The sequence below is a fragment of the Propithecus coquereli genome, unplaced genomic scaffold (genome assembly GCF_000956105.1).
Source record: "Propithecus coquereli isolate 6110/MARCELLA unplaced genomic scaffold, Pcoq_1.0 Scaffold253, whole genome shotgun sequence".
NCBI lineage: Eukaryota > Metazoa > Chordata > Mammalia > Primates > Indriidae > Propithecus > Propithecus coquereli.
The window spans coordinates 2,062,291-2,074,071 of NW_012148097.1; the positions used below are offsets into that span (position 1 = coordinate 2,062,291).

The 11,781-nt window shown below is 43.7% G+C and overlaps 1 protein-coding gene across 1 annotated transcript in view; it reads left to right on the plus strand.

Moving 5' to 3' along the window:
- LYRM4 (LYR motif containing 4) overlaps window positions 1–11,781 on the plus strand; it is a 209,783-nt gene that overhangs the window by 54,587 nt on the left and 143,415 nt on the right. Inside the window, exon 2 of the mRNA XM_012646999.1 lies at window positions 5,282–5,402. Coding sequence (XP_012502453.1) covers window positions 5,282–5,402 — 121 coding nt within the window. The remainder of the gene's footprint in view (window positions 1–5,281; window positions 5,403–11,781) is intronic.

The window sequence follows — 11,781 nt, forward strand, 5'->3', positions numbered from 1 at the left end:
CCCCAGCCTACCAAGTAGCTGGGACTACAGACGTGTGCCACCACACCCAGCTAATTTTCTAGTCCAGATGGGGTCTCACTTTTTCTCAGGCTGGTCTCAGACTCCCGGGCACAAGCACTGCTCTCACCTGAGCCTCCCAAAGTGCTAGGACTATAGGCTTGAGCATTGTGACCAGGGCAATGTTTTAAGAAATGTATAGGCCCGTGGAAACACCTCCCAATCAAGAGAAGAACCATTCCATTACACCAGCAAGTCCCCTTGGCCCCTTTGTGTTCTCTTTGAATGGCTCTTGTCTCCTATTTCATCTCTGTATTTAGAGATCTCATCACCTACCAGACCTTGAGGTTAATATCCTTATTGTTCTCTACTGTGTACCCAGCACCTGGCATAGTGCTTACATAATAGGCATTTAGTATGTATTTCTTGGGTGAATTCTAATTGTGAATTTTATAATCATTGTCTTTCAGAGGTTATTTTAGTCTTTGTGCCACAAGTCCTCTTTCATTCCATTTCTTTTGCAGTTTCTTTTTCTTCATGTGTTTTCCTTATTGATTATTGGTATTTTTCTTGAAGGTGTTTTGATATTGCCTAGGATATTTTGATAAATTCATTTATTCAGTAAATATTTGTTGAGCACCTTCTCTGTGCCAGGCACTTTAGATAGAGCAGTGAGCAAGAAAGATTAAAATCCCTGCTATGTGAGTTTTACATTCTAGTGGGAGCTTGCATTTATAAGAAGGAAGCTTTCTGCTGTGTTGTTCACTTTGTTATCTGCCCAGAGTGCTTATGACCTTCCAATGGCCCTTGAGCTTTCTCTCTGCGGGTACTATGATTCATTTTATCATACACCACACACATACACACTGAATCCCAAGGCCGTTGCATTAGTCTGAAAGATAAGAGCCTACACCAAGACTGAATAGAGGGATTTACGGGAAGGAAGGAATTTAGGATGAACCTTCAAGTGTCTGACTTGTGCAGTTGGCTGCATGAAGATGCTCCTACCTGTAGGAGGAAATACTGGCCATTAGGGCCAACGAGAAGGGAAGGTAGTGACTTAAGTTTCGAATGTGTTCACTTGAAGAATCTGTACTTTTGCTGACAAGTCCAAAAGGCAATTGGGTTATATGGATTTGGACCTTAGAAGGAAGGTCTGGGCTAGAGAAATACCGGTAGCCAATGGCATATATAAAAAATAGTTGAAACCTTGGACACAGGCACAATTACCAGCAGAGGCTTCATTTTAAATAAAACAGATCCACACAGTGGCCCTGGAGAAGGCAGCATGTGTGGCAGCCAGATGAGATGAGCCCCCAAAAGGAGAGTAGGAAGGAGTAGCTATTAGATCTCAGACCAAGAGAAGAAACCAGCTGACTAGTGAGCCCTCCATCAGTGAAGCAAATATAGATACCTCGGTAAAAGATCGCAAATGCTGTCATTCAGGACAATTGTTGATTTGAAAAGATCTTATTTTTATTAAAAATTGTGATAATTTTTTAAATTACCTAAAACTGGTGATCTGTGTATGCCCCGGGTGCCCTTTAAATATTAAGACTTCATAAATCTTTAGACTTGACCTCCAGAAGTGAAAAGAGCAGTGTCGTGGAAGCGTGCATACATAGTGTAGTCAGATGGCGTAGCCTCAGAGACGTCATAAGGGCGAACGATGCTGTGGAAGCAGCGGCAGGATCCAGCAGCAGCCCTCTCTGCTCTGGGCCCGTGGAACGTGGAGGCATGCTAGAATTCAGCAGCTCCCTCTTAGTGACTGTAAAGGAAGCACTGTGGTCAGGGCAGGGCACCTTTCAGTTAAGGCGAGTGGGTGGAGGACACATCCTTCCAAGTAGTTGGAGGTGGATGGCAGCTGGTCCCAAAGAGGCTAGTAGAAAAGGATACTTGACTTGGAGTTGGAGAGAAGCCGGAAAAGGCACAGATATGTTTACAGGATGGATAAGCAGAGAAATCGGTGTTTGTGATGCTGATAAAGAATGACAGAAATGAGAGGCATTACATTAGCTGGTTTCCAGATCGCACGTTGGATGCTAAAGCTGATGTAAGCCTCCAAGTGCTTGGAGGCTGGGACTGTGGCCTGCATTTGTCCCACAGTGGTTCTGGGAGGGGAGAAAGTGAAGCAGGACCTCAGCCCTAAGGAGCGTCATTACTGCCTGCTGTGTTGCTTTGCACCTGGGAAATTGGCATGAGTGGAGGAATCTCAGAAAGTACAATCCTTGCCGTGGTGAAAGGACAGCCAATACAAGAGCACTTGGGATCCGATGGCAGGCTGAAAGGCAAAGGCCATGGTGGAGAAGGAAAGCCAGTGGCAATCTCCTGCCCAGAACAGCGCTAAGAACCTCCCAGGCTTCAGGAGGGGAGGGAGAGCAGTGTCTGTGTGAGCTGCATCGCCCTCATGTGTCTGTGGATCTGGTCTGCTTCCTCATGTTTGGTTCTGTTGCCATTTCTGTATTAATTTTTCATGCCTTATTTCAAACAGCATCTGACTCATATTAGGATCATTGTGTAGCAGCTGGGTGCCATTTTCATTGCAGCATCTGCACATTTATCTTTGAAATGTTTATAGTCAAGATATAGTCAAGAGGCTGATAGCCAGAATGTGTTCAAGGATAAATGGTTTACCTTAATAGCAGACAAAAAGAAAAAAAATGCAAATGATAAATACCAGGGCAGGGGTAGGATTGAAATAATTGGTGGTGAGCCCTCTCCCACCAAATTTAAGGATTCAGCCAGATTTGTGTTTACCTTTCCAAAATTGTGATCATTTGAAATAAGAATTCATACAACTGAGAAATAAATGCAGTGGTAGCTACTTTTGTGGTTCGGAGCCAGTGAAATGTCTTCCCTCAGTGCGGAGAGTAATATCTCATGCTTTAAGTGGTGCAGGAGAAGGAGCAAGAAAGAGCAGAGGGAACCATTACATCCTTCGCTTCAAAGGTGCATCCAGAATTGGAACCAGGACTGTTGATTGCTTTAGACACATTTGATTCTAACATCTAGAGCTTCATTTGTGTAGGCAAGGACTTGGGAGAACTGAGGAGACAAACAAGCATGTGCGGCGGAATATTCTGCCCCAGACCTCGAGCTCAGTCGATATAAATTGTGGGTGTCTTAAACTATTTTCTAATTTCCTTAAACTCGGGAGGAACTTAGGTCTTTACATTCCAAGCAGTACTTTTTCCTTCCTGGCTATTCTGGACTAGAGAATAGTGAAAAATGAGTTCAGTGATTTCTACTATTGCCCATTTCGTTTTTCCAAAAAGCCCATGCAGCATCCCGAATGAAGAATTAAAACAATGGATGATTCCCTGAGGTCAATTTATGTTATAAAGCCAATTTTGCATATGGAACAAAATATTAGAATTAAATTATTTTTGTCCCCTCTGCTGCCATGACTGCCAAAAAAGAAACTGTTTTGGAGGAATGTGTGGGTGCGAGGAAGAACAGTGATGCTGTTATTAATATGTAAATGACCATTCTACACTGAGCAAGAAAGCACGCCAGACGTTGCTGTTAATTTACCTAGCTGCTATCTAAAATCTTGTTAGATTAGCAGCTGCACCTGAGGAGAATCTATATCTGATTTATTCTGCTAGTAAAATCCTCCCATATCCCTTCATAAGTGAATTAGCGCCAGCTACCTGAAGGCTGCTAGGGCATGGATTTCATTTCCAGTCCTTGTAGCCCTTAAATGTTGCTACTGAACACTCCTGCAAACACGCCAGCTGGTTCAGGGAGGGTTAAGATCAAAGTCTCAGCAGTGGCTTAAGTTCTGAAAGTGTGAGTTCCTAAACTCTTCTGTTCCCTTTTGTGGTTCCTAATGTTACAAAATTTAGTGTTACTCTTGCTTTTAAATGCAAATACTACTGGCATTTAAATTTTTAATGTAAAATTTCTTTTCACTTTAGAAAAGTTTGTCTAAAACAAAATTCGTCCTCTCTAAAATAAGGTTTCCCTATAATTTATATGCATTTCCCAACACCTACCCCCTAACTCCCAAGGAAATTGATTTCTCCTTCTGTCATTTCTTTGTTTCTATTTGCATTGTTCTCTTGTTAAATGTTACTAATAGTATCACATGGATTCTTTAACTGGTGTTTCAAGTTAAAAGCAGAGCCATCAGTGATTATTAAAAAGACTGAACCAGATGACCTCCGACATATCCGACTCAGGCTGCTTCTCCGTGGTCTCTTGTCTTCCAATCTGGAGTAGATGGGGTGGGCATGGGAGTTAAGACCACGGCCATCTGAGTGTGGGAATTTGTCTGGTTAAGGACACTTGATTTGTCTGTTGTGGCTAATTATCCCGACCACTCTACCCTCTCTACACTATGGTATGATCCCAAGGATGCAGAACGAAGGTGAGTCTGTGACCTGAGGAAAGGGGAATACCAATTGCATTGAGGTATAACAAGAATAACAACAAGGATAGCTTTCATTTATTGAGTCTTTCTGTGTGCCAGGCTTTGGGCCAAATTCCAGACACACGTTATAAAGCCTAATCCTCCCAGCAGCACTGAGCGGTATGATGCCTTTTCAACAGATGAGGAAACATGGCCTTATGTTAAGAAGCTTGCCCAAGTTCACGCAAACAGTAGAAAATGAAGCAAGGATGCAAACCAAGCCTGTCTGATTCGAAAGCCTTGCTCTGGAACTGCTGTCCTGTGCTGCCAATGATCTTTATCTGGTTGGCAGTGGTGCTGGTAGATGTGAACAGATGTATGCGCTTTCAAGATGGAGAAAAGCGTTTGGGCGTAAATCCACAGTTTCAACTGCAGTGGAATCCTAATGTGGACAAAAGCCTCACATTTTATGGTACAGAACGGGAAGTTAGAGCCAAAAGATGGTGCAGGGATTGGAAAGCGAGCCTGAGTCTGGCACAGATCACTATCTTGATACATGCATCTGTGATGCATCATTTAACCTCTGAAGTCTTGATTTGTCTCCGTACACTAAAGGTTCAATTACCCATGTTAATGGAGGGAAGCCAGACGTGAATAACACTAAAGAAGCAGTAATCTAAGGAGCATTTCAGTAACAGTTTGCCATTTGTATGTGACTTATTTAGTATAGATTTATTTTCCTCAATCTGTTTGCTTAGTCATCCCAGAATGGTAATGGATCAGCTATCCCATGAGAAAAGATCAAAGTGGATTATCCATAGGGGAAGATTAGGCAGTTAATTCTAAGGGAAAAGCTTTTAAATTCATTTAAAAGGATAGTCTCAGACATGCTGACATGTTTTCTTTTTTTTTTCCTGTGAATTCATTTAGAACGTATGCTGTCAGGAGGATAAGAGATGCCTTCAGAGAAAATAAAAATGTGAAGGATCCTGTAGAAATTCAAACCCTAGTGAATAAAGCCAAAAGAGACCTTGGAATAATTCGTCGACAGGTAAGATGTTTCAATGATGGGCTGTTTTTCATTAAGAGCCTTAAGCTTTGACATATCCCCCTTGATTAGACATCACTGCTTTTGATGTTTGCGATTTACAGAGCAGGATCATGAAACTCTGTTCCTTTTACTGATACAGACAGAGAAAGATGAAGTCTCCTATAATCAAACTCAGGGAGAACATAAAGGAAAATATCAGCTTTCCATAATTTCCAGGGAATGCATCTTTCTGGGAAGCTGAGTTCTCATAGTTTACGAAGTGTTGATGCTTTAAGTATGAGACACTTGAGTATAACTTTTTTTAATCTAAGCCTTTGTAAGATGTATTGCATGTGTATACTTAGACATATTTTGAAGTATAAATATATCTTCACTTTCCTAGAATTTAATCATAATTCAGAATAAATAGAATGTTGCCCTTTCCTTGAAGAAACCATCATGGGTGATGAACCTGAATTATGTTGTCACATGGGAGGTACTCTACACGTTCAGATGGTAGAAAGCACAGCAGCTTAAGTGCTGACCCCATAAAGGACCCTGCAAGGTGTTTTGTTTTGATTTTGTGGAAGTTCCAGGGACCACCTTGACTTGTGCTTGCTGTCTTTCTCACGAGGTGGGTGGGGCGTGTGCAGCAGCATGGCCTCCGGGGTGGTCAGATGTGTCTGTTGTCCGCAAGAGTAATTAGAGCATCAAAGGCTAACGCAGCCTTCTATCGACTGGCTTTCTTGCTCTCTAATAATCACACTTTTTGCTGTTTTTCTTTGATTTAGCAACCCACACCATAAGCTCCATTTCTGCTTCCATTCATTTTTATCTCTTAATTGCAATAAATTTGTTTATAAAGGGTAAAGGGGAAAAAACCCCTTGCTAGTTTTATAAATTCTGTTCTAGGGTTTGGAAAGGGCTTCTTTAGTATCGTTAGGAGATGCCAGCCTGGCTGACGTGGCATCACAGTCTTTCCCTGATCCTTCAAGCCCATCTTTAAACAGAATTCAAAAAGGAAGCAATGTTCAAAACTGTAGTTTTCATTTTATGTCAAGATTAGAAGTCCTGTTATGTCGCCTACATAATGGAACAGTTCCTTCTAGAGGAACATTTCAGATTCTAATAACCATCCTTGAGCTCTACAGTTATCTAGCAATGGAATAACTTTGCCACATTGGGACAGGCCTACGAAATGATCTTTAAGTAAAGGCATGAGAAGGTGATAGGGTAGTCGGAAAAAGAACTTGATCTGCACGTTCGCACATGCTTTGAGAGTGGCAGATATCCGAGTTGACATTTTGGAAAGTCTAGAACGATGGCATTTTCCAGTCACCAGCGGTTGAATTTTATAGAATCCTTCAGCAGTGGAACTTAGAAAAACAAGCACCCTGAGTCCTTATTTTGCATAAACTCAGAAAGATTCGGTTCTTTGGCACTTTCTCTGTGTAGAGGTTGGCAAGCATCTCCAGAGCAGGCAGGTTTTGTCTTTAATGTAAAGTTATTCAGAGTATACGCCGCTTAGAAAAGGGACCTGTAAATCATGTCTGCCACCATTTCTTCTGTGATGTCTAATTGTCTGTGTCGCTTCTTGCTTTGAAATGCTAAAACTACCCTTTCAACAACAACAAAAAAGACTAGACTGGCCCTCATCCTTCAATCCTGCTTCCCGGTGAGTCCACACTCAAGACAGAGGCGAACGTCACTGAGCATTGGACGGTGTGCAGCGCGAGGGTGCCCTCCCCAGGACAGCCCAGCCACTGCACCTCCCTGATGGGGGGATGCAGGTTGCCTACTGTCAGGGCCAGGGTTTCCACAGTACCTCGTAGAGCTGCATGTTATCACTTCCTCAGAGGGGCCCTGACAAATGAAATTGTTCTGAGTCTGTCGGAAAGCTACGTACTCATATATGAGCATCTGGGAAATTTCTGCTCACTTCCCTTTCATATCAGGACTGTTCTTGAATCCACGTGCAGCATTTGCCGTGGTCAAAGTACGAGATGTGGTGACCCCTGAGCCACCGCTCTACAAGCTGGTATAAGTTGACTTTGGACTACATGTCTAAAATGAGGTGGAGGGCCTGTATTCCTCACACCGACTGCTGCACTGGCTGATGCAGTAGCCTTCTAACTTGCCCCACAGCCACCCCAGGGTCTATTCCCCACACACCACCGCCACAGTGATCTCTTCAAAAGAAAGAATCAGGCCGGGTGTGGTGGCTCGTGCCTGTATTCCTAGCGCTCTGGGAGGCCGAGTTGGGTGGATCGCTTGAGGCCAGGAGTTCGAGACTAACCTGAGCAAGAACGAGATCCCATCTTTAAAAAAAATTTAAAAATTAGCTGGGCATGGTGGTGCACATCTGTAGTCCCAGCTGTACAGGGGGCTGAGGCAAGAGGATCTCCTGAGCCCAGGAGTTTGAGGTTGCTGTGAGCTGTGACAAGGCCACTGCACTCTAGCCCAGGTGACAGAGTGAGACCCTGTCGAAAGAAAGAAAGAAAAGAATCAAATCAGGCTACTCCCTTGCTTAACACCCTCCAGGGGCTTCATAGCGCCCCGATTATAAAATCTGAAGTTTTTATGAGGTCCTCAGAGGCCTCCATTGCTCTCCTCTCCCTCACTCACACTATTCCGTTGACCTTCTTACTGCCCCAGTGCACACCCAGCTTGTTCCCATCTCAGAGCCTTTGCACCCTCTGCCTGGAGGAGCCCCTCCCCAGGTTTTCCTGTCACTCCCTTCCCCTTTCCAGCCTGGCCTGTGTTCAGATTTCACCTGCACTGCCTAGAACAGCCGCCCTCCCTCGCCCTGTCTTCATTTTTCTTACAGCACTTACCGGCACCTAAGATAACATTACTCCTTGCCTTGTCTATTTTCTCCCTCCTCTGTGACACAGAAGAGGCCACAAGGTTGTGATTCTTGCCTGGCCTGTCATCGTCACCTGGTGGGCAAGAATATGGGCTCTGGGGCCAGCCTGCCTGTGTTAGAGTCTGACTCAGCCTGCTAGCTAGTGAGCCTAAGCCAGATGGTAACTGCTCAGTGCCTGATGCAAACTGCACAGGAGTACAGCGTGGGTGCTGGTGCAGATCAAGTGGGCTAATACTTGCACAGCCCCTGGAGGGATGCTGCATACAGTCAGCATTATGCACATGCTTGTCGTTGTCATTATCCACAAGATCTAGAACAGCCCCACACAGAGTTGACTCCAAACAAGTTATTTGTTGACTGAACGAATGCAGGAAGAATTGTCCCCTGAGATCTACACCTCAGTCAAGGGGTCTAGACCATCAAAATATGGTGTCTTACTGGCCACCCAGAACCTCCCTCCTAAAGAAATGAACTATGAAAAGAAAACAGAAATCTGATGGGGATCTTGACATGTTACCCTCATGAGCTGCGATGCCCTTCGTATCAAGCTTCTCTTCCACTTGAGCATTTGTACCCAATCCCACCCCACCAGGGTGCACATGGTTCTCAGTGTCACATTTCCACGGATGACGAAGCCCATGGCCACTTTTCCAGCTGCCAGAAACACACACCATAAGGCAGCACTTCCGCTGAAATCCTCTAACCTCAAACGCACTTGCTTCCCCTGCTCTCTACTTGCTCTTCAGAGTGTGGCTTCCTCAGTCATGTCAATCAGCCGCGGTGCTAATGATACCCACCCGCCCCATAAGCCTCGTAAGATTTTTCAGATTTTAAAGGAAGTCACTGAACAAAAATGTTCTGTTTTTCTGGCTAGAGAAGCTGAGGTGCAGGAAATCTGGATGCCTGTCCAAGGCCACATGGCTGGACATGAGCTCAGGTCTTCTAATTCCCTAAGGCAAGCTCAGAAGTTCAAGGACATGAGCTTCTAAGTCAGCAGAAACTAAAGGATAAATCATCTCCCATTTTGTTCCCAAGATATTTAAGGACCACATAAACCTAGCTCAGCCTCTCCTCAGTGGTCATACACTCTTCCTTCACATCCTTAATGTGCAAGATGTGTAGTCTTCATTGTGACAACCCTGAAGGACCCTAGCTAACATCAGCATTTCTTGTTTTTTTTTTTTTTTTTGTGGGCACCATCATGCCGGCTAATTTTTTCCATTTTTGGTAGAGACAGGGTCTTGCTCTTGCTCAGGCTGGTCTTGAACTCCTGACCTCAAGTGATCCTCCATCCTCAGGCTCCCAGAGTGCTAGGATTACAGGTGTTAGGCACTGCACCCAGCCTACATCAGCATTTCTTATTAGCCTTCACACAGCTGCTAAGGGTCACTCTCATCTCAAGGAGAGGCAGATGGCTTTTCTTTCGTGATGAGCAAGTCAGCCTCCTTTCGCCCATTCTCCATGATTATGGCCCAGTCAATAAAAGTTAAACATACGCTTGTTCTTTCCTTACCATTCTTGGAGCACTCTCCCCCTGAAAATTATGATCCCGTCTGTCAGTCACAAATCTCTTTCCAGCAATATCCCTCATATCATATATCCCAGAACTAGGAGAGATACTCAGTAAACTGCCATTATTTTAGTGTAAGATAATTCTGAAAAGACAGATTGACCCTGGCAGCTCTTATGGATTCATCCTCTCTGTTGAAAGCAAGTTCTGGAGTAGCACCCACTAAATCTAGCTTCCCTGTCTGCTTCCCACGTGGGATCAGAAAGGTTGGAGAGGATTTTTGTGTCCATGCCAGCTGGAGCCAGAAAGGGGGGACAAAGCTGGGCTGTGTGCAGTCGGACAGACAGCTCTCGAACAATCTGGGCAGCAAGGAAGTGCGGAAGGATTTCCATGTCAGACAATAAGCAGGGCTTCTTTGGTGTTTCACATCAGAATGATAAGCAAGAAAGTCAGCCAGATTTTGCTTTCATCTTTGTTCTCTGTTCCATTTTGCTGTTCTAAAGGTAGTCCTTCTGATTCCTACCTGTAGGGCCCTAGCCAGGATAACTATCAGTTAACCGCTCTGTGTTTGCCGTGCCCCTTTGCTTTTTAAACAACCATAGGGGACCCTGTTTTGTGTCTGCTTCCTGTGCACCAGCACCTTGCTACTCTGAGTGTCTTCTAAAGACCTTCAGCTCCAGCATCACCCGGGAGCCTTCGCTCCTGTGTAATTGATACAGATTTTGTGAGAATATTTCCCAAGCATTTTGAAATAGACTTGTAATCTTTGTAGACCTCGCTTAATAGCCGCGTGTCTGTGAGGGAGGAAGAAGGAAAGGGGACCCGTGGGAATGGGGAACGGGGATGGGAAGGCAGCAATCTAGATTTCTAGATTCTGACGAGAGTCCCTTGAACATGCGAAATTAAGGTTATGATTTCGGGAATATTCAGCTAAATCCTAAATGCGTAGCAACTCTTATCTTGAGACCCAGTAAGAATTAATGTATCTGTGCATAGTTAGGGCGCATTTACAGCTATGGGTTACAATCACCGTTCATTAGAGTGAAGTGACCTCTCAGTTTTTCTAGGTTCCATGTAACAGCAAACATGGGTAACTGGCATCTTGGATGGTGGTAGTGAGAGCCTCTAAAGCCATACTTACTTTTACTTCTGTTGCCTACTTTATGGTTCAGTCAAGGGAAATGCCCACCGATAACTCTGTGAAGGTGCTGTTGTGAAGTGAGAAGCTAGTGAACAGTGGTCGCCTTCTCTCGCTGTCAGTCACTGCGATATCCATTCCAAGGCCATAGACAGTGGTTAAAACTTGAATAAAACTGATATCTTGCCCACAATGCTCATCCTTTTACAAGAGCCTGTGAAAAGGTAGCTTTGTTCTAGGCCCTTTATGGGAAAAGTTGCAGTGTACCCTGTGTCTCTCCACATGTAATTTAACTTAAGTACCATTTTGATAGGAGAATTTCTAAAATTTACTTGGCTTTTGTTTTGATGGAATAAGGGAAAGTCAGTCCCTGTCTCAGGGGCATTTAAAATACAAGGAAAGAATTATATACTATTTACAGTAGCCAAAAGGTTAGAAGCGATCCAAGTGTCCATAGATGGTGAATAGATAAAATGTGGTATGTATGTATAATACAATGTTATTCAGCCTTAAAAAGGAAAGAAATTCAGTTACATGCTACAACATGTATGAACCTTGAGTACATTATGTTAAGAGAAATAAGCCAGACACAAAAGGACAAATACTGTATGACCCCACTTATATGAAGTATCTGAAGTAGTCAAATTCATAGAAACAAAAAGTAGAAAGATGGATACCAGGGGCTGGAGAGAGTAGGGAAGGAGAAATTGTTTAATGGGTAGGTAGAGTTTCAGTTTAGGAAGACGAAAAAGTCACAAAGATCTGTGTCACAGCAATATGAATATACTTAACATTACTGAACTATACATTTAAAAATGATTAAGATGAGTTCTAGATAGATTCTTGTTATCAGCCCTTTATCAGATGTGTAGAGAGCAAATATTTT